At 42.5% G+C, this 23,504-nt stretch overlaps 1 protein-coding gene across 2 annotated transcripts in view; it reads left to right on the top strand.

Annotated features, from left to right (window-relative positions):
• TGFA (transforming growth factor alpha) overlaps positions 1 to 23,504 on the top strand; it is a 92,694-nt gene that overhangs the window by 54,995 nt on the left and 14,195 nt on the right. The window contains exon 3 of one of the 2 annotated variants that reach the window (XM_039852404.1): positions 17,082 to 17,202. In XM_039852404.1, the coding sequence (XP_039708338.1) occupies positions 17,082 to 17,202 (121 nt within the window). The remainder of the gene's footprint in view (positions 1 to 17,081; positions 17,203 to 23,504) is intronic. The other variant, XM_039852405.1, reaches the window with a different exon arrangement.

Genomic DNA, 23,504 nt, shown 5'->3' with positions numbered 1-23,504 from the left:
ATTCCTTCAGCTCCTAAGCATACCTTTAATAATAGACATTACATGTGAATTCCTATGGGATCCATCCTCCTCTAAGCGCTCTCCTATCTACCACCTCACTTTTGATAGAATGAGAATTTTAATATGAAAGGGGGGAATACATCTTACTGAGAGCCAGGGAAGAGAATGACTTGGCCAAAGTCATCAAGAGTAGGTGTCCCAGCTACCACTAGGACCCAGGTGCCAACTCAGAGTGTTTTGTGTTACCATTCTTCCAGCCCTTGCAGCCTCCAGTGCACACTATTACAGCAGGCCAGTGTGGCTGGAGGCCTTTGCAGATCCTATCAGGGATGGTTAACACTAAGCCAAAGGCATTACAAGAAATAATAAGTCCGGCAATGGTTGTCACGCACAGGAGTTCCATGGAATTTTACTACAGGTCACACAAAGGAGATTTGAATAAATAGGAAAACATAACATGTTTGCGACTAGGAAAATTTCATATTTAAATACGCCAGTTATCTCTAGGTTAATTTTTAATGTCAGTCTCAAAAAAATTGGAAATTGGGATGAGAACTTGTAAATACTTCTAAAGTTCGCCTGGAAAAAAAAATGTTATTAGAATGAGGAGCGGGGACAAGGGAGAATGACAAATTTTTACTGTTAGATATTAAGCCATATTGCAAGGTTACAATAAATAAAATGGTTTACACTCATATAGAAATAGACAGAATCTCAATGGAACTAAATAGGCCACAAAATAAGTACCTAGTGTATGATAGAGATACGATTTTAAATCAATAGGGAAATGATGAACATTGGGAAAATTGGTTGGACGTTTAGAAACAATAAAGTACACACTATACACTAAAATCAATTATCAATGGTTTAGAATTAAATGTAAACAATAAAATAGTGGAAAGGAACATAGGTACATATTTATATAATCTTAAGAAAGGGAAGGCCTCTAACCTCTGCTGAGGTGTGACTTTTGTATAAACACAATGAAGACACAAACCGCAGATTATCGATTATATACATATATAGTTATTATTTAGCTATTATTTTAAAGAGCTCTTACAAGTAAATTGGAAAGAACATATTAGTAGAAAAATGGGCAAATGATATAAACAGCTAATTAACCAAAGTTGAAATACAAATGTTCATAATCATGTCAAAAAAATATTTAACATCATAAGTAGTCAAGAAAATGCTAATTAATGTAAGAGATTCCCATATACCTCCATGAAATAGGCAGAGGGAAAGGAAAGAATACCCAGGGTTGGAAGGTCGTGAAGAAACACTCATCGCCTTCATACCGGAGTGTAAATTGTTACGAATATCCTAGAATGAAGCTTGACAATATGTCTCAGAAGTCTTAGAAATGATTGTTTTTCACACTAATTCTGCTCCCAGGAAAATAATCATAAATGTGCATGAACAGAGACCTACAAAAAGATATTCAGTTCTATATTATTTACAAGAATGAGATGTTGGGAAGCTGTCACAATGTCCAACAAGAAGAAATTGGTGAAAGAAAATGTATCAGTAGCAAACTTAAGCCATTGAAGATTACTTTGTACTATAATACTTACTGAGTGGGGGAAATATTCATGATAGTGTCATTTTATTCCTGTTGGGGACAGAGTGGGGGCACAGAATAACGTCTGTACTCCGAAGTGTTAACAGTGGTTATCAATGAGTGATGGGCTTACAGGTGACTTAGGTTTTTTCTCTTTGTGTTTTTCTGTTCTGACAAGTTTTCTGCCTTGAACATGTGTTGCTTTTGCCATTGGAAAAGTTATTAAAATGAAAAGAAAAAGAAAAAGAAAGGCAAGGGGTGCAGTTTTAAGAACCTGGATGGGATTTGGTCAGATGTTTTTGAGAGACAGAGTAGGCACTTGTGGTTGGGGCCACCAGGAGGAATACACCCTGGAGGTACCCAAACAGAGGATCAAAGGAGGTGAAGTGTCCTGCCCTTGCTTCCTGGGCCCCCCTTCTCGTAAGTGCCTCAGTGGAATAGATCTGAATGTTTGTTGTTTCACCATCTAGGCCTACAAAAGGCATTTTTGTTATGTTGCCTGAAGGCAAAATATAGACCTCCATTTGCAGGAAATATCTCAAAAATAAGTATGTCCAGAAAAGATCTGCTCCAGTGGGCAGTAGAAAGCAATGACTTCCTGACTTGGCAGGCTAGGAAAAATATACTCGCAACACGTTATTTAGGAGACTTTGCTATGTGAGCTTTTTGCCTTTCAATTAGCATCGCCTTGACGCCTGGGAGAGTAGAAGATCCTAACAGTCCTCAATACCAGGAGGAGGCAATACGGCCGTGAATTGTGACTTCCTGTTGAAGGATATAGTGTTGACCTTGATGTAGTAGGTATCTGGTTTTTCTTGGTCATCCTTCTGAGATTTGACGGAGAATGGCCAAGAAAGACAGCCACCCAGATGAGGTCGTTGCTTCTGTAAACATTATATATAACTATAACCATGGCCTATAAAGATCCAAGCAAGAGATGAACTGTAACATATAAAGACAGGGAAGTAAGTACATGTTTGGCGAAAGAGCAACCCAGCTGATCAGTATGTCCTTAAACAGAAATTTGGGGCAGAGAAAGATAAAGATTCAAATTAAACTGTAAAGCCAGGTGCTGTGGAGAGAGTGGCAAGTGCAGTTTGAAAACTAAGCAGCATTCAGCCCCTTTGAATTGATTCTCAATTCTCAGTTGCAATATTGAATTTATTTTTAAATTTCACAAACCATTAAAGGAGGCCATGAAGTTATGTTTATCAATTTAGGAATGGAGAGCTTGAGCTAAGAAAGAACAGTAATGATGCAGAACACAGCATTACTATAAACAACACTTAAGACCTTGGGTAACTATAGACTTTAATTAAGCTCACTTGAGGGGCAGTGGATAGATTAAACTTGAAATTTGAATTCAGTTTATGCCTTGTGAGTTTCTTAGGGAAATGTTTTTGAAAAAGTGAAATAAATAGATGAGTCCAGTGAGTTGAATGGGTGATTCCAAGATGCTGTGGACTTTGGAGACTTGATAGGAAGGAGGATCTTTGGGATAAGTCATTGGAAGGATAGTTCTTGTTCCGGAGTATATCAACTAGAGTTCTGTGATTGCAGCACTCAATTCTGGCTAACTTAAAACCAACCTTGTCGGAAGGCAGTTGGAAGTCCACAAAATCAGCAAGAAAGCTAGAGAATAGGACTTGGAAATGAACAGTAACTAAGGTGGCTCCAGGGAGCCAGGAAATGAGAATTACAGAATCCGTCCCAGAACATGCCACCATTGTCATGCATGAGCTCCGCTAGTATTATCTCTTTGTCTTCTCCAGATTCAAATTCTAGGGAGAGAGGATTAAGGGAAGATAGGGCATCTGACTGTAGCTGTAAACCAGCATAAACCTATGATAGAAAAGGTAATTCCCTCCCTCCAAAAAAATGTGGGTGCTGCTAAAAAAGGAGGAGAAATGTTTGTCAGGCAGCCTCAAATTGCTGAGCACAAGTTAAAAAGAGACGTGGATGTTTGATTCAAGATGAAAAAGAGGGAATATCAACAGTAGTATTATCATAGATCAATTCTATGGATAGATGGTTTATCCAAGTAATTAATACTGCCTGGGTCCTGATTACTGAGTAGTCATAAGGATAGAATGTGGTTTGACAGCAAATGTCAGATTGGTACATTTTCTGGGAATCTTAGCATGCCACAAATTGAACAACTAAAAAATTCTTTACATACATGTTGGCTGTCCTATTTCTCAGAAGGTAGAGAAGATGACAGAGACACCTGCATCTTTTTTTTTTTTTTTTTTTCAGTTTGCATCTTTGAATGCAGTCTCGCTCAGAAAGGATAACAGGTTGTTATCTGTATGTGTCATTTTAAAGTTTGTAACGGTGAAAGAAGGAAACACTAGGCATAGTTCAACTTCAGAAAAGCCGAATGTACAAAAATTCAGAGAAAAACCGGATGTGATCCCACGTGTAGGATTCTAAAAAGGACTCTGACCTGGGGAGGTTGGAAGGCTCGTAAGGGTTCCAAGTTTCTAGTCGGAGGGTACGTGAGAAAGACAAGGAACAAAATTTAAAGAAGACACAAGTGTGTCTTGAGAGGGAGTTCTCTTGTATTCAATTTGATAAGCTGTGCAGAGAAGAACAGAAGGAAAACATGTCCCAAGAAGTATGACAACAGTACCAAATGGCACTTTGTTGAGTATACAAGCATGTTGGTGCCTCCTGGGTGGCAGGTGTTACTCTGGGGGCTGGCAGGTGTTTAGAGAATGTCAAGAAAACTGAAGGACAGAAGCAACTAAGGATTGCCCGCATGGCTATTGGCCACACACACACACACACACACGGCTTTTTAAAACTATATTCGGAAACAGACAAGTAAAAAAGGAAGGAATAAGTCCATTCCTTGGAGCAGATGGTGAACATTAGTGAAGAACCAAGAAAAGATTACTACTATAATTTTGCTTTTATATTTTCCATCAAGAAGGATCTTCAAACTAGAGGAAGTAAAACATAGTAAATGAGGAATAGTAAATGATGATCCTAGTAAAAGACCACCTAATGCCATAAATGAATTTATTTTCAAGCGTGCAGATGAATTACAACTCAGTGGACAAAAGAAACTTGCAGCAAAACTCTTTCCATCTTTGTTGGTAATTCTTAAGAAATAGTAGCAAATGTAAAAAAATGGAAAAAGACAAATATGTTTCTGACTTTAAGTAAAAACACCTGAAGATTCTTTAGAGTAGAGATAAAACTTAATGATACTCCCAGGAAAACTCTAGACCAAATTATTACAGCAGATAGAGAGTGAATACTTGGGACCCCAAATAAATCCATCAAAATGAGTCACAGCAGACTAACTTTATTTCTTTTTAGCATTATAGGAAATGATGCCAGGGCATGCTATCAAGATAATACAATTTGATTGCAGCAAGGCACATGACAAAATCAAAGTATTCAGTAAAACAAAATGGAGAAATGTGAGTTAAAAGTGGTACTGGTCAGTGACATGAAACAATAACAGTGACCTAAAATAAATGGATCCCCAGGCATACCCTACATGGGTCCACCTATAAGCTTCTGGGATGGGCAAGAAGTTTTTAACCAGAGCATCCCCAGAAAATGTTCACTAATGTATTCATATTGACCTGGGAGGGGATCTGTAGAGTGTCCCAGCAAGATTTGTCCTCCTTTCCTTTGAGGATTTTATAAGCAAATTGAAAATAGGCATATAAAGCAAATTTATCAAATCGAGAGGTGACACAAAGCCCAGAATAATAGCTGAAGTGTCAGACGGTAGAATAAAGACTCAAAAGGTAGGGAGAAAGTATTGAGCTAGAATGGTGGGTCGAAACCAACCAACCGGATTAAATTGAATAATGGTACATTAACAGTATTTAGGTTAAAAATAATGGTTTAATTAGGAAGAATACGAGACCAAAGTTCCTAGTTTATATGGAGAATAGCTAGAGGCCTTAGTTGGCCACAAGTTTAAAACAACCCAACAGCATTCCAGGACTGCTAGCAAAATTGATGGAGAACTAAGTTACATTAGTGTAGAAATCAGATCATGGAAGATGGTATTCCTACTATACTCTGTTCCCATAGCCCAGAGCTTCAGAGTGTGGGCTCTGGGGTCACACTGCTCATTTTTGGATTTCCTTCTGCCTCTTTCTAGTGCTATGCCTTTGGGCAAGGCCCTAAACCTCTCTAAACCCATATTCCTCATCTGTCAAATGGAGACATTAATAGAACTATTCATGGGGCTTTTACAAGAATTTAGATGGTGCATGTAAAATCTTAGCACAGAGGCCAACGCCCAAAGTATTTGGTAAATGTTTTTGTTATTGGTGTTGTCATTGTTACTCTCTAGCGGACTATTTTAAGAGGGTCACTAAAAATATGTCACAGTCTGTCCTAAGATAAAAAGTTTGCAGACTTTTTCACTCAAAGAGCATTTATAGGAACTTGGAGTGTATATTTGTTATTTACTGTTATGTAACAAATTACTCCAAAATTTAGCAGCTTAAATTAAGCATTTATCTCACATAGGTTCTGAGTCAGGAATTATTCCAGAAGGAGTTTGGCTGGGAGGTTCTGGTTCAGGGTCTGTCGTAGAGATTGCTGTCAAGATGTCACCTGGGGCTGCAGTGTCCTCTGAAGGCTTGACTGGGGGCCAGATAATGGCTCACTCACATAAGTTTGGGCTAAAGGCCTCAGCTTCTTGTCACATGGACCTCTCTATTGAGTGTCCCGATGACCTGATGGCTAGCTTCCCCCAGTCAGTAATCTGAGAGAAAGGGAGCAAGCAAGGCAGAAGTTACAGTGCCTTTTGAGACCTAGCCTCTGAAGTCACATACCATCCATATTCTATTAGTCACACAGACCAACACTGAGACTATGTGGGAGGAGACTTTACAAGGCCACAGATACTAGGGGATCTCTGGGCTCCATCTTGCACGCTGGCTGTTAAAGGGAGGTTATCTCCACAGAGACCCAGATTTGATGGCTGAATACAGATATATGAAAGGGCTGTTGTATAGAAGAAGGACACTTATTCTGTGTGGCTTCCAAAGACAGAATTCAAACTAACAGGCAGGAATTTCTTTAGGGCTTCATTTATCTTATTTTACTTTTGATGGAAAAGCAATGGTCATCAAAATATAAGGTCTTTGTTCCTGAACCAATATGGCTTAGAGAAACTATTAAGAGATAGAATGACCTTCATGTTTTGGGAATCCTCTAATATTCTCCTTTTAAGAACAAAGTTCTGATGTGGTTGCTTTACACTTAGCCTGTGGGGTTTAAACCAGGAATTCCTAACTTTTTACAAGGCAAAGCCTTTAGATCATGGAAGGGGAAGGAATGTGGGCACTGAGTTTTCTGTTTAAGAATCCCAGCAAACTGTGGAGAGAGGGGTGAGGATGCAGCCCTGGGGAGTATTGCCAGGTAAGACTCAGACATCCGCCAGGGAAACCAGGCTGCTCTTCGAGCATGCAAAAAAAAACTGCTGACGCTTGTTGGGGATCCCCACGAGGAGAAGTGAGAATGCACTCATGTTTAAAATAGCATCCAGGAGATGTTTTAAACGGTTGGTGGGAGTGGTGAGGTATTGTTATATTGGTCACCCTGTGTACACATAATATAGAAAATGTCTATAGGAAAATGGGATTTTTCTGGGAACATGAAGGGAGACTTGAGCATGCCAATTTCAATTCTTTCTGCCATCTGCCCTTGGACATTCATTGAAATCAGTGATCAGTGGAATATGAAACTATTTCTAATCTTACATCAGTACTAGGAGCTCTGAAGAATTTCTGCCACTGAGTGTACAGATGGAATCCATCCTGCCCCAGTGCAGCAATCACCCCTCCGGAAACTGAGGAGATTGTCATAAGCAGGAACACGTTGACAGCCCAACTTTGGAAGACCAGGGTATGGGGGTGAGGGCAGACCACGCATGTGGCACTGGGACAGGGGAGGCCTACCTGGGTTCCACCGACATCCCAGGAAAAGACGGCAGGCAGGGCCACACTGAGTGATGAACTCAGTGAGCTCTTATTCTTGACGTGGCGTGGGTGTCTGGCAAACAAGGGAAGGGGAAAAAAATTCTTCTAACCCAAAGATGAAACCCTGTGCTGTACTTGCTCTGTCTTCTGCTTCTACCAAACAGATGTCTCAGCTACTGAAAGCCAGTATGTTTAAACTTTTTCTTTTCTATCTTTATCAAAACGTTGAACAGGGCCACACAGTCTCTGATGGAACCTACCTTAACTCCCCATCAATCATACTTGACAAAGCAGATCATTATCCTAGACCTCCCACCACAGACTTCTGCCTTGTAGTTGATGAGAAACCTAAAGGTAGCCTCACTATATTCCTTTGCGAGTAGCCCGTTTTTATTTTCACCTGAATGCTTGTAAGATTTTTTTCTTTGTAATGAAAACTTGTCAAGTTACATTGCAAATTAATACTTTCAATCTTAAGAACAAATCTTTTCAGCTTCAGAAAGTTCTCTTTATTTTATTGATAAGAGAAATATTTAATAGATGTCAACCTTAGTTTGCTTTCTTTTCTTCTTTTGGAAATATTGTTATCTGTATTTGGATCATTTAGTTTTGTTTTTCAGATTTCTTTCTTCTCATTATTTTTGTCTTTGTGTCCTTCTGAGTTCTGGGAGAAATTTCCCAGGTCTTTTTTTTTTTCATTTCACTGATTTGATTTACTGTAATATCCAATCTGTTGCTCATTGGTCCATCGTGAATTTAAAATTGGTTGCCATATTTTTTTATCTCCTTGCAGCTGCTTCTTACAGTTCCCTGCTGTCATTTCACAGATACAGTGTCAGCTTCAGTCTGGAAGACACAAATTAGAGATTATCCAATATCTTCTCCCATTTCTTAGGCATAGAGACAGTCATTGAAATTCCTCAAGAATGTCCTTGTAAGACTTTTCATATGGCCAGTAATTTCTTGCACCATCATGGTTACAACAAAGACAAGACAGTAACATGATTTAACTTACGCAGATTTAAACCTAGATTCCTAAAAGGCCAGACTTATATGATATAGTAGTTCTATCTGTGAATAAAACAATAAAAAATAAAAATTGTTTAAACTTCAGTTATGTTTAGAATGTCGTGTGGTTTTAATTTTAAGTAATGTTTGTTTTCGAACTCTAAAATGTTCATTTTATAAAATTTGTAAAATTATGAAAGAGGAAATGACTGCCTACAACCCTATTACACTCAATATCTCGGTGTATTTCCTCTGGAAGAGAATCTTGATTGAAGGGCTTTTATCTAAGGGCAACCAAAAATCATCGCTATGAAACTTAGATGAAAAAAAAAAAAAAAAAGAGTCCCATTTTTGTCATGGGACAAAGTTCTGGCCACAAAATTCACATCGATGATTTTAAGGCTGTTGAATTTTGCCATAAATTTACCTCGGAATGCCTCAGTTTTCTCACTTAAGATGAAGAGTATCCTTCATCCACCCAGACTGCACCTGCAGACCATAAATGAAAAAGTCCTGAGGGCATAGAATGTTTCAGAAAAACGATCATCTCAGTAGTGTTTACATGTACTTAGTGTAGACAGTTTGAAGGGATTAGGGTTCAAAGACTCAACAAGAGGAAGCTTTTCTTCCTAAGGGTAAATTGAGGGTTTCATGCCAACCACTTTGCCTAACAATTTTGACATTAATAAAGAGGAGAAAAGAGACACACACAGTCTGCAAAGCTGAGTAGCCCTGGGCTCAAACGGGTCTGTTCCTCCTAACAAAGCCAAAACAGAATTCCCCATCCTGCAGAACTTGGCTATAGTTCCCAGAGCCGTTCACATTCTGGTTCGGAACTGGCTGATGAGAGCCATAGATATCCTTGTTTACTTTGCAAATGGAAATTTGAAGTGAATTATTTTCAAAATGCTGGTTGACACCCAAGAGGATGTAATTAGAATAAGGGGCCTTCTGGTTTGAAGATATGAAAGAAAGAAATGATCTGTCTCTTTGAAATCAAATCATTAAATAATAAAAGAGAGGAGATTTGACTTTCAGTCTTCAAAGCAAAATCCTGACCTGCAATTTTCTTAATTGGTTTTTTGCTTAAAATTACTAAGAGCAAGGCAGAGAAAGAAGGGTCAACCTAGGGCCTGAAGGATGGGTTTGTGAGGGGAGGAGGAACACAGGGGAGAGGAGGTAATCATCTGGGTCTGCTGCATTGCCCTGCTATGTCCATTTCATTTTAACCCCGTGGTAGAACTAGAATGCAGTGTGAGGGCTACTTGGGGCATCTCACACATGCTTCTCCCTCCCTCTTGCCCTTTGAGGGAGGAGGTCGTGTTCCTGGTGGGAGCTGGGTGCAGCTAAGAGGCCAAGTTGAAATATGTACGCTGTGCATCTTTGGATAAACACACCCAGGCTCTGGTTTTAGCACAAACTTCACATTATTTCACTGAGATTTTATTTTAGATTCCTAAAGTCTCTTTGCTAATTAGACATTTTTGCCTTGGGAATTTTAGCTCTTTTAATTCTAGGAGTCCTGAGAATTTCATGGTAATTTTTAATTTGTTTACTCTTCAAATGAAAGAGTTGTCTTAACTATGGCAGGTGTCCATAAGGATTTCTTAACCCTCAACTCATTCATTTACATTCGTATTCACACACACACACACACATACTCCGAAGTGACAATGTAGTGTATGAGAAAGAGTCAGAGCTTTAGAGACAGCCAACAATGAGTTCTGGTTTCAGCTCTGCCATTTACTAACTTAGCAACATTGACCAGCCTAAACCTCCCTCAGCTTCAAGTTCCTGATCTATAAGACTGGGATTTTTATGAGGATTAAGTGGAATTCTCTGTGCAAAATTCTGGGCATAGTGCTTGCAGTTAGCAGACGATTCTACTATTAATAATAATAGTGTTATGATCATCATCAACATCATCATAGCCCAACCTCAGAAAATCCACACTGAGCCCATGACCTTAGGTGGAATATGAACCTAGTAAAGTATTTCTATGTTCATGTTATCTGATATCTTTTTCTAGCCCAACAGGGAGAAGAATATCAAAAGTGATGCAAATTCTGCCTTTGCTTTCCAAATAAGCACAAGCAAGATAATCCCCATTGGGGTCATATACAACCGGCGATTTTTTTCTGTGATTATGTAACTGTTTTCCCATCACACACACACACTGTCATTAATAACCAATGCCTTTGTAGGAAAGTAGAAAATATGTTGTCTGCTTCTTTACCGATATCTTCTTTCAACTTGATTCTCTAACTTCTGATGCTCCTTGTATTTATCCAAAGAGAAATGACCAGAGGGAATTAAGTTAACTCAAATGTTCCCTGAGGTTCCCCCAGCATCTCATTTTAATGTTGCAAAAGCAATTCAGGAGTCCGTTTTAGCCCTGCTGTGAGCCAGAGGCTCCCAGTCTCTTGGGCATGAGTGCCATGTAGCCCAGAGGTTGGGACTCTGCTGGGGTGTACTTTGTGTGGTGGCCGAGTACCATCCTGTGAACCAGCCCTTACCCTGTTTCCACCTACTCCTCAATTAACCATCATCTGTAGACATATAGAAATCTCTTTGTCATCTATGTTTTGCAGCCAGTGCTCCCTTATGGGAATAATAAGTTCCATACATATAGTTCCCTACTGCTCCCCCAAATAAAGTAATACTTCCTCGTTTCTCCTAAAAGTGCCCCTTTGATTATCAGAAGCTGCCTAATAAGTGTTCCCCTTCCTCACTGCCACGTGATTTGTAGACTTTGATTATGTGCTTTCCCATCATTTGTCTTTCTGGACTTGAACAGTGTCTTAATTTTCTACAGCTCTTTATTCTCTTAAAATCAAAGAACTGAGAAAAAAAAATCCCACTTTTAGTACTTTCTAGCTATGTATTTGTTGGCAAGGTTATTTAAGCTTTGGTTTTGTTTCCTCACCCTAAAAAATAGAGACTAGTAATGCTTACCCTACAGGGTGGTTAGAATTTTAGTGAGATAATGCCCTTAAGTGGAGGTGGAGGGGTCTGTAGAGTCTAAAGCCAGTTTAAGATCAGGGAAAGGTAAAGGACAAATAGGGCCAAAATTAGCCAGTGTTGGAAAAGATTGCTGAAGAGTTAGTAACTCCAGGTACAGGTATTAAGTTATAGGAAAAATAGATATCTTTGAAGTATAGCAGTTACTCTCAGGAAATTGAAAATTTGGGGGTAGAAGATGGTAGTAACTAAAATGGTACTACCTTCCTCACCCCAGCCCCATCAGGTAGGATGGAAGGAGGAATTAGAGTACTACTTAAAGCTACTCTTCTCTTTCATCGTTTAACTAAAATAAACATCCCTTCTCTCTTAAATGATGGTACTGTGAAGCCAAACTTTTCAAATTGCTTTTATTCACTGTTCTTGGTTTTAATATTGAATGAGTTGAGTGATCATATTTATCTTATCCTACTACTATACACATCCCCAGAACAGTAAGACTGAGTTCCTGTCATCAGTCAGTACCCCTTGAGAATAGGATGAATTTCCTAGTCCTGCTATGAATGACTGGGATGACTTTTCTGTACTCTGTCAACTTCCATTGCTCATTGAAAACTGCCTCCTTGTCTCTGCCCACTCACACATCCTCGGGAATGCTCTTATCGATTAGCTAAGTTGACGGACCTTCCTCTGTGGTAAAGGTCAGTAGTATTGCCACACTCGATACTGACAATGCTCTTCCCCTTCAGGATCACTTTTAAAACTTCTCAGAGTTCTTATTGTCACTCCCCAGATGCCTGGGGACCAGGGCCTCTGCTCACCAATCTCTGTCTGGGGAGGTACCTGTCTTCTATACCATCGATTTCTCTAAGTCCTGGCTTAACACTTCCACTACCCTGGGTGTAAGCCTCTGTATCAGCCTTTCCTTCACACGCTGGCTGATTGTGGAAATTCATGTATTGTCACATGTGAGCTTGGAGTTCCATCCTTGTAAAATGGGCCACTGATGGCCTGCAGCCAGCTTTCCCCATCCCGAACTGAGCCCAGAATCATGTGTGACTCTATCCTGGCCCTGTGGTAGAATGGAGGCCTTGCCATCTGGGAGCATCAGAGTGCAGATACCAGATATATACACTCCCTAGTGTCGCCAGGGGCTGCTTGCCGACTCCCATCTTTATTAGACTAATCCTCTGCCTTTTCTCCTAGACATTCCAGAAGCATTAGCTGGCTTCGCCATTGTAGTGTCTAAAGAGAAAATATTGAGTCCCAGGTCAAAAACCTTGGCTGAAAGTTTCTACTAAAAATCCAGGCATCATTATTAGATTGTTAGCTATGATATTTGAGGAAGTAATGAAATGGCTATAAATGATGTAAGCTCCATAACAGGCGGTCGTGTTCGCAACTTCTGACATTTGGAGGAGAGAGTGAGGAGCTGCGGCCTCAGCTGGCTCCCATCCATCAGCCCAGCAGAAAGTACAATTAGGGCCGCTTTTAAAAGGGGGTGACTGTACTTGGCGGTGTGGATGCTGCTCCCCAGAGAGCAAGGCTGTCAGAAGTAGCTGTCTAGATGACCACCTCCCTGGCCCTTCTGAACTGGAGAGGCCCCTCTGTGAATTGAATCCATGACTTCCGTGCCCCTCGATCACCATTCCAGACCCTCTTCCCCATGAGCGAAGCTGGGCTCCAGGCCCTATTAGTGGGTCTGTGGTCTCTGGGCAAAGCGTTCACAGCTTCCCTGGAGAACAGTGGTGTGTCTGCAAGACGTGCATTTGGTTAACATGTTGGAGAGGACTCTCGTAAAATGTTGGAGAGGACTCTCGTCATAGCCACAGGAACTGAGCAGCTCTGTAACTGCAGCAGCCGATGGGCTCCATATGAGGCCTGTTCTGAAAATCGGAACATGTGATTTTCCAATCAGCCCCGTGTGCTAATCAGACTCAGTGCCTGGAGGAGATGAGTGCGGGGTCTAGAGCCCTGGCGAGTGGGGCCGGCCTTCTTCCCTCTGCCTGGACTTCTCGGGGGCCTCCTTGGAGTTTCCCAGTTGATTTTCACTGCCTTCCTTTTCTAAGTGAGGGGAGTTTTTTCCCCATTTTAAGTGTCTAGGTTTTTCCTTCCTGCACTTGATATTTCCTTAAGTTTTCAGAAAGAAGAAAGAAAAATTAAGAGGGGGAAGGGAAAGAGTGGAAGAAGATAAAGAATAGGGAGAGTCGGGAGGGGAGAAGAGACAGAGGCTGAAAGACTCATTCTCTGAGAAGATGCTGGGAATTTCGGGGTTTCCTTGTAAAGGTCATTTTTAACTAAGTTAATGAGCAAATCCTCCACCTGTCGTGACCACCTACTCTGCCTGGATTTGTGAGGTGCTATCAGAATAGCACCTGGCACACAGTGCACAGTCAGAAAGTGGTGACCCCACTTCTCCCCTCCTCAGCCTTCCCCAGAGTCCCTTTGGTGAAGCTCCTGGGAACATCAGTAGGAATGGTCTTGTCTGTCTGGCCTGACCATGCTACAGTGCGAGTTTTCTTTGCTGATTCTAGTGGTATCTGAGACAAACACCTTTAAGAGCCTATCTAACGAACTGTGTGCATTCTTGCTTAGACTGCAAGGGAGCGTAGAGCTGGATTTGCCACTCAGCTTCAGCACACACACGTGACTTTCTGAAGCATGTCTTCGTTTATAACCTGATACCTGACTTCTTTGTTCTTTTCTATCGCTACCTTTATTTTCCTTTGCCCAGATCTCTCCATCCCTCTCTCGTTGTCTGTCTCTGTCTCTCTGTGTTTCATCCTCTCACTTCTCCCTCCCCTTCTCTGCCTCTCTCCATCTCTCTTCCTCTCTCCTTCTGTATTTCTGTCCCTCATTCTCCTTCTCTTTATCACTTCCTGTTTGTGCATGTCTCTTCTCCCTCCCCACCCATCACCCTCCCCCTCCCCTTATACACACACACACACACACACACACACACCTCTTTTCCATTTGCATCCTCTTTTTATGGTACCCGTTTCTATAAAGCCTCTTCAAGACATTTATGAGAAGAGGCAAAATATCTATGAATACATGAGACCATGACATTGAGTCTATCCCTCACCAGTCTTGTACAATAGTGTTCACAAAAGACAGATCCCAGAGTTTTTCTGTCAGTGTATTGCTGTTGACCCGACTCAGCTACCACAAAAGAACCTCAGCATATTTCAGGCTTTAATGTCACAGAGGAATTTGAAGAGCTAGAAGATGATCAGCTCCAAAAGGGATCCCTCTGGGACTTCTGTCTCTACCTTTTGTTTCCTGTGTAATATAAGCCTGAATCTCAAAAATTAGCGAACTGTCTGGAGGGCCAATGGTACTATATATGAAATCTGTCTCAATAAAACTGACTTTTAAAAAATCGCCTGGAAAGCGTGTCACACAGATTTCCGGGCCCCACCCCAAAGATCCTAATTCAGTAGGTCCGGTGCGAGGCCCATGAACTTGGCTTCCTAACAAGCTTCCAGGGGTGTGAAGCTGCTGGTCTACAGACCACACTTTGAGGAGCCCTGCTCTAAGCCCTGACAAGGGACTCCCTCTAACTGCTTGGAGGTGGTTGTCTAAATAGCCTTTTGTGGAGCTTATCAAAAGCCTTTTTCAAGGTCTAAATCAAATTAGATCCACTAGTCTCCAGCTCCTTCATCTTACCACGCTCGCTCCTTGACAGCTTTAGTGAGCACAGAGGACCCAGTTATGTGAACTACAGCGGACCCTTCCAGCGTTCACTGTCAGCGAATAAATAACCAAGCCTGTTCATTAACCACCCAGGCCTGGACTCACAGGTAACTAATCAACCAAGGCAGTTGGACCCCATGTCTTGGAAGCTGCTGCCAGATAGGAATACGCTGTCACCAGGAGGAAGGCCGGCCAGCAGCCCTACGTGGACATCTCCACCTGGCTTTGGGCTTCCTGTTGGTCGCCACATGTGAAAGTTGCTATTAAGAGCTAAAGGAGACACTTGGACTTTTAGTCACACTGCACTGAATTTACGGAGGGAGAGGAAGACTATATACTATGATGGTCCTATCACATGTGAGAATTCGTTAGCATCTTGGATTATCCGTGATAGTAATAGCAGCACGGACAGCTGAGTGAAATGTAAGAAGCAGTTTGTTGAGTACAGTACTGATCAAGTTTTGCCTTATTCAGCCTCAGAGCCACCCATGAGGGAGATAGATTTCCTGTCTTGTAGAGGTGGAAGCAGGCCGGAAAAGCTCAAGTACTTCCTCCAGGTGGCAGAGGGAAGATTCAAACCCATGTCTGTCTGCCTCCGAAGTCCATGGTCATAACCACATGCTCTCTTGCCTTCCGCATCAAAGATTTTATCGTATTTTTAGCTCTGCTTTTTCCACTAGGATTATGAGATTTCCAAACTTATGACACTTCTAGAAGTAATTCAGGAATAGCGAAGCAGCAATGTGAGTTTAATATTCATTGGTGGTCTAGAACCCCACGATATGAAATGGTCTGCCTTTTCTCAAAAAGTTAAAACTCCAAAAACATATTTTTTTCCAAAAGATAATTGAGAAAGACCCACTCCCCAAATACCCAAAACAAACATAAGAAAACCTTTGGGAAGAAGCAATAGAAACTGTATCTGTCGTACTAACTTGAAATAGCTACCTACTGTGTCTCAAGTGTTATTTGGACAAAACAAGGCTATTGGAGTCTAATTTAATAAATCCAAAGTGATGCCTTTTGTGCTGGTCAGCAGACCTGTTTGTGTGTTGTTCTTTACAGTGATCCCGGCTGGCTATTTCTATTTCTGTCTGAAAGCCAAGGAAGAAAAACCCTGAGCGGTTTGTTGACACCCCCAGCTCTTGAGAGTTATAGGTGTCAGGGCTGTGAGTAGGACTCCTCTCTGCCCCCCAGCTCCGTTCTCTTTCCCTCCCCCTTGGAGCTTTCCCAGTACTGTCTGTGCTGCTCCAGGTGGACTTCTGTGCCTTAAGTCATCTTCATGACATGGTCATGCCATGCCCACCCCAGAGAAGCCCTGCTACCATTTTCATGTATATCCTTCCCAGACTTCTTCATATCTAAATTTCTGTTTGTTCATTTAAGTAGCATCATACTATCCAGATCATGCTGGAAATGTACCTATTTCACATACAATAACATATCATGAGCATCTTCTTGCATCATTACTTGTTCCTCCTCAGCGTCGGTTTCATGGTTACCTAGTACTCTTTTGTCCTTCTTTTCCGGTTTCTTGCATTTAAAACAGATTTTTGTGAAAGCTATCTTTAAAAAATGGTCACTGTCACTTTGCGAAAGCAAAATCGCTTTGAAGTAGTAGGCTTTAAATAGTAAAATTGCTCTGGTATCTCTGACTCAGGGAATCTTTTGCAGAGGTGGTTTCGTTTCCTACAAAGGTAAATAAGTAAATAAAGTCCGGCTGGAAAGCACCCAATGCAGGAGTCTCCGGTAGAAAGTGAGTGAGAACTACGGAGGGGATGCTAGGAGGGACCAGAAATCCAGCCATCAGGGCTTCGCTCGTCCTGACTGGTGGGGGCCGGCAGGCGCGTTCTCCTGTGCCATGGATCTGAGCCAAATGTCTTTTCTCTCCCTAGCAGACCCGCCCCTGGCCGCAGCTGTGGTGTCTTATTTTAATGACTGCCCGGATTCCCACAGTCAGTTTTGCTTCCACGGAACCTGCAGGTTTTTGGTGCAGGAGGACAAGCCAGCATGTGTGTAAGTGTCCCGTGGTGTCTGGGGGTTCTGGGGCTGGGGGTGGCTCAACAACCAATTGAAAGAGGATTTACCTCCACAAGGCATGCCCTAAACCCCTGAGACTCCTGGCACCTGACATGTTGGAGGATCCAAACAGCAGGGTGAGGAATACCTGCTTCAAACTCAGCTAGTGAAAAATCCAGGTCCCAGGGCCCTTGCCCAGAGTCACTGAGGCAGAACTACAGGGGGCTGGAGCCTGGGGGCCTGCATTTTTAACAAGCACCTCAGGTGACTGTTGGGTCCAGCAAAGTCTGAAAATTCCTGGATTCAAGTTTAATTCTTGAATTCAAGTTTAATACTTAAAATTTCTGGAGGGCAAGGCACTGAATTGGATCCTTAGAGTAGCCAGAGTCTCTAAGATGAGGTCTCTACCCTGTAGCAGTTTTACATGCAGCTAATAAAAAGCTGAAAGTGCATACAAAGAGTTGGTGTACATAGTGATAACAAAACAAGGAACAGCCTAGAAATAAGCATGCGTGCCAGGGCAAAGTGGTTTCCACACCAGGCCGAGTGTGAGCCCCTGTGGCTTCTGAAAGTATAAATGAGCCCCACCTCGACCCCCTGAATCAGAATCTGCAGGAATGAGACCCGGGAGTCACATTAGTCAAGAGCCACCAGCCATGGTCAGCCAGACTGGGGAAGAAAGGCCCCTGAAGAGAGCTTCTGGGAACAGGTGTTGTGGTTTGGCTGGTGGGGAGAGCAGAGAGGTTACTCCAGGCCTGGAGTGTCGGGGACGTGCTGTTACAGGTCAGTGCAGCTACGGCAGGGAGGAGATGAGATCGGAATCAAAAGAGAGGCCGGAACTTTTATTGAAAGTGAGCCTTTATTCTGTAGGCAGTGAGAGCCATGTCGGTTTTGTAAAGCGATGTTTAAGAAAATTAATCTGTTCATAGTAAAAAGCTATTAGGTGGCCCTATACTTAACACTGGCACTATTGACATTTGGGGCTAGATAATTCTTTGTTGTTGGAGCCGTCCTGTGCTCTGAAGGGTGTTAGCAGCACCCCTGGCCTCAACCCACCAGATGCCAGTAGCACTACCACCCACAGTCATAATAAAATGTCTCCAGACATTGCCAGATGTCCCATGGGGTGTGGCAGAATCACCCCCTTCCCCCACTAAGAACCACCCATCTATATGAAGTTGCCATTCTTTGGGTCAAAAATGCTTGAAAGTCAGCAACTTCATGTAGTCCAACCTAATAGTACCAGTAAGTAACGCCATTAATAAAAACTAGCATTTATTGAGCTTTTGTTTCATGTTAGTCACCGCTCAAAGCGCGGTCCATATGTTAACTCATAATCCTCAAAATGACCCCATGAAGTAGGCACAGAGAGGTCGTGCCCAGGTTACATAGCAGAGTTTACATTCAAATCCAGACTGGCTCCTGCAACTGAGACGTTAACCATAATGCTCAAGGATATCGAAGGCTGGAGCCCAGGAGAGACTGGGGACCAAGAGGCCCTCTGGCAGAGGCAGTAGTGAGTAGGGCTTTCTTCTTCCTGAGGCGTGGCTGTGTGAGCCTGAGCAGACCCCTTGTGGCACCTCCGAGCCTCAATTGGAGAGGCACACTGGCCACCTTCCTCCTTGGGGAAGGACTGTGTGAAGGTCCCAGGTCGTGTCTGCAGAGCTAAGAGCACTCTTCACCTCATAAATACAAAGCACAATGATAATAGTCATTATTCATGATTATCATTCTTGTTAAAACACACATAGGGGCCCCTGGGGGACTGATGGGTTGTTTTTGCTAGTAGCTGGGTCATTGTAGAAAAACACTGGCCCTGATGGAAGTATTGCCTCAGCCCAGATATCAGGAAAGCTCCCAGTACAGCAGGCAGAAGGCAGTCTTCCCTCCAGCAGTGTCCAGGGCTGAGACTTCAGAAGGCTGCCGCTAGCCGTGCTCTTTGAAGAGAGATGACAAGTCTTTGCCGAGTTCCGATAAATTGTGTCCAAAGCTCACTTTTTTCTCCTCAGGGGACTTCCCCACCAGATCAGGGACTGGTGTGAACTTTCTGAGAGCTGGCATCCTCCAGCCTGGGTCAGCAGATGAGCCAAAGCAATAACCTCATCAGTGGCCGAGTCCCCCCATCGCTGGGGGGAGCTTTGTCAGCTGGGATCCCAAGCTCTGCTCTTGGCTCACAGAGACACTTGACCATCACATATACACATCATTACATTTCTATAATCAGGATAACTGGTGATCTCGCCGCCATTCACATAATAAATATTACTATTAGAAATAATCTCTCAGTAAAAGCTGTCGCTATGTGCCAGGCACAGCCCCCAACACCCCACATAATGTGGCTCAGAGTCCTCACAGCTCCAGCTCCCCTCTCAGGTAGGGATTCTCGCCCTTATTATGTACATGAGAAAACGAAGCCAGCTCAGAGAAGTTAAGCAACTTGCCCAGAGTCCCAGAGCTAGTAAATAGAAGAACAGGGATTCAGTCCAATCAATTCCAACCCCAAAATCCATTCTCAGCTACTGCCCCAGAGAGCACACTACTTCAACCTCACAAAGTTCATCTCAAATCACTAAGCTCTTTGGTTTCCAGGGAAGGTATTGGCAGCTTTCCCCTGGAGGTAAACCTTCCTCCAGAGAAGGTCAGGGTCATTCTCAAGCTCACTGCCCTAACCAAAGACTCTAAGGAGTCCTTCCTGTGAGGCCAGTCCAGGATCTATGGACATAGTCAAGACAGTTTTACAGTTTAGAAAAGCCGATCATCTGTGGGGAAGCACGGCCATGCAAGCAATTACCACCTCTGTCCCTCTATTTCCCCCACTGGATCTTGGTGGCATTCAGCCCACAGACATGTTTTGTGTGGTGGTAAATGAAAATCCACATTGTTCTTGGGTGGTAAATTAGTTGTCAGCATTTTGGACGTCAGGTTTCACATCTCCACGCAGAAGCCCACCTTCTCTTGAACACAGAGCGTGCCCGCTCCAGTTTTCACCTCTCCCCACTGCTCTCCGACACTGAAGCCAATATTGGTCCCCAGTCATCCCGCTGCCTCCTCTGTTCTGCTTACACCAGCCCACTTTGCTCACGTCTGCTGCTCCATGAGCTTATAAGGACCATACCTTATACCTGCTGTATTTATAGTACCTAGAAAAACGTTCTAATTAATTCCTACTAGACCAGAAAGTCTGTGCAAAGAAAGCAGAACATTCTGTCCCCGCTTTTAAGACCCGCCCAGCTTTGGGGAGCTGACACAAACATTCTGGCCAATAAAACTGACATCGCTGAGGTAAGGCCTTGTCTGTCACAGCCTCATAAAGAAGCCCCACAGTGACCCTAGATTATAGTATCAAAAAGGAGAGCTCTTTCTAAAATACTGTTATCTTTAAGCTTTATTCTCCATAAGAACAATAGTCTTTAGATTCCCAGAAAACCTGAAATGACATCTCACACTAAAATATGAGGTCAAGAAAAAAGTCAAAACAGGTAACTAGTCAGATAGGCAAAGGTAGTAAAAACTGTCCTTAAACATTTATGCCACAGACGAACCCTAACTTGTATTTTACATCTCCCTTCAATAAAACCCTGCTAGTACTCAGCTATACGAGGAAACAAATGGGAAAAGAATTTCCAAAGACAGTAAAGCCATAGAAATGCAAGCTTAGGACTCACACACCATGTTTTCCCCGAGGCAGATTCCACATTATTGGTCTGCTGCCTGCAGAAGCCTTCAAACAAAAGAAAACAGTTGAAGAAAGCCACCCAAGCAACAAGTTTTAAGGGTTCCAGTGTTGGCAGCCAGTGGCAACTAGTTTGAAGTTTCTCACCTGTCCAAAATGCTCCTCCGTGACTGAACTCCCTGACTTAACTTTCCCACAGCAAAGTGTGAAAACAAATTACTGCCAGCCAAGGAAAACATTCCACATGGCCCTGGCCACAGGACATTCCGATGAGGTCTGAACAGAGTCAAATCAGAGAGAAGGGACCGCTGTCGGTGTGCCGGCGGGCTGCCTGCATGACCAGTGACACACCTCCCAAGAGATTAGGATAGACAGGTTTGCTTGTTGGAGCTTGAGCTACTTAATGTAGGTCTACTCTCACCTCAACAACCAGCAGGTGGTAGGGCCCCGGGGTTAAGAAGTTATGACATCACCACCATCCACATGTCTGGAGAAAGTACATGTCCTCATTCCCTTTCTCTCTTCCCCCATGAGAAGCAGATACTGAGGGTCACATACTAGGCAGGATAATGCAGCAGTAAAAGGCACAGACCTGGTGGTCAGACGGACCTGAGTCTTTTCATCGACAGGTGACTTAGCCCCGTTAAGCCTCAGTTTCTTTGTGTATAAAATGGGGACGCTAATACTTCGTAGGATTGTAATGAGGACCCAGGGACCATAAAGCATGTAAAGCTGTTGCTGTTCAAGACGAGAGCTATCAGACAGGCAGGGCTATTTAAATTAATTCATTTAATTCATTAAAATTCAGTTTCTCGGTCTCACTACTATATTTCAAATACACAATACCTCTAAGTGGCTCGTGGCTTCTGTATTAGACAGCATAAATATAAACAATTTCCATCATCACAAAGTTCTATTAGACGGCACTGGAGGACATTCAAGCCCAGTTCCCAACAGACAGTAAGAGCAGTTGTCATCAGCACTGTCCCCATTGTGATCAGCTCATTGTTACCATCACCATGGCTGAAGAACTGGTAAGGTTCTGCTGAAAGAAGCAGTGGAAGTCTGGTAGACCGTGGAACCTGGGACTCCCATAAGTCTCCAGATGAGAGCTGCAAAGGAAGCCCTGACTCCATTCAGCCCACTCCTCCCCCAGCCCCAGGAGCAGAGAGGCTATAGGACTTGGCAAATTCAATTCTTAAGAGGCCAAGAATAGGTGAGTCCAATACAGGTGTCCTTGGGCTCAGGGGCCCACTCCTACCCCAGCCCTGTGAGTTTTCTCCATATGAAAAGGCAAGTTGGTAGAAACATATTTCCAAGGCCCTTGGCCGTTGGTCAACTTGGTCCTTGGCCCCTATATTAAAACCTTTATTTTGGGACCTATGCCAAAAGACTTGGCTAAAAATCAGAGCATTAACCTCCTGCCGGAGAGTACATCATTGTTTATGAAGACAGTGTCTCTCTAGAGCCTTAAGAATGCCCCCATCCTTTTATTTACATTTTTAGCACTTCCTTTGTGTCAGGCACATCACAAGATATTAACACATTTAGGATTCATAACAACTCTGTGAGCTAAGTTTTATTACCATCACGTTTTAAAGTTGCAGAATCAGTGGCACAGAGTGGTTAAGTAATTTGCTCAAAGTCACACAGACATTAAGCGAGGAATGAGATTTGAACCCGTGCCAGTTTGGCTCCAAAGTCTGTACCATATCGTGCCCACTTGTGGGATCCTATTCTGAGAAATAATCTCAAATGCAAACAGATGTGCACACAAAGATAATCACCTAGCATTATCTCAAAATTAGATCAGCCGAAATGGTAAGGGTTCGGTGAAACAAACCATGTACAACCATTTTAAACGGCTTTCGCAAAGTTTTCTAATGACATAGTAAAATGGCAAAGAGATGTTAAATGAGAAATTCATATAAAATTGTGGGGGGAAACCCCATATCTTAACTATGTTAAAAACTAGAAATAGTGTGGAACGAAACGTCAATCGGACTGCCATTTGAGGAGGTAGGGTACACAACAATGTGGGCTTTCTTTTTTTTTTCTGTTTATTATAATTTATGTACTTTATGATTTGCTTAGAAACATTCCTTTTCTAGTTGGTAAAATTTTTTCTTAAAAAAAAATTTTTTAAGAACACTGTTCTACATACATTATTATATTTTTTTAAAATTTAAAAATGTTGCTAAAAGCCGGGTTCAAAAGGGACTTAAGGGAAAACTGAGCAACTGGGCAGGACTAGACCTTGAAGCAAAAGGCGTTATCATAGATCATTTAATTCTTCTTAAAACATACCTACAGCCACAAAGTTTGCTCCTAAGAAAAGCACCAAAGCAACCTCCAGATTTAATCAGTAACAAAAATGAAAAGGCCTCAGGGACCCCCCCTGGCTAGAGCATATGGCCTTTTATCTCCAGCCAGGATGGCTCCTTTTGCAGGTCAGACCTCCTCCTCAGGCTCCTGTGCTACATTTTCTTTCTTAGGCACATCTTTCCTTTTGGTTCATATTTTGGGAAAATAGCCTGAATGTGATTCCAGAGCCTCATATTCAGCATCGTGAAGACAAAACAGCATTCCAGAACCTCATGTTTGGCAAAACCCCTTCTAGACAGAT

The sequence above is a fragment of the Pteropus medius genome, unplaced genomic scaffold, assembly GCF_902729225.1.
Source record: "Pteropus medius unplaced genomic scaffold, Ma_sr-lr_union100, whole genome shotgun sequence".
Taxonomy (NCBI): Eukaryota; Metazoa; Chordata; class Mammalia; order Chiroptera; family Pteropodidae; genus Pteropus; species Pteropus medius.
Note: the sequence above shows the minus strand (reverse complement) of the source record. Positions and strands in the feature narration are given on the sequence as shown.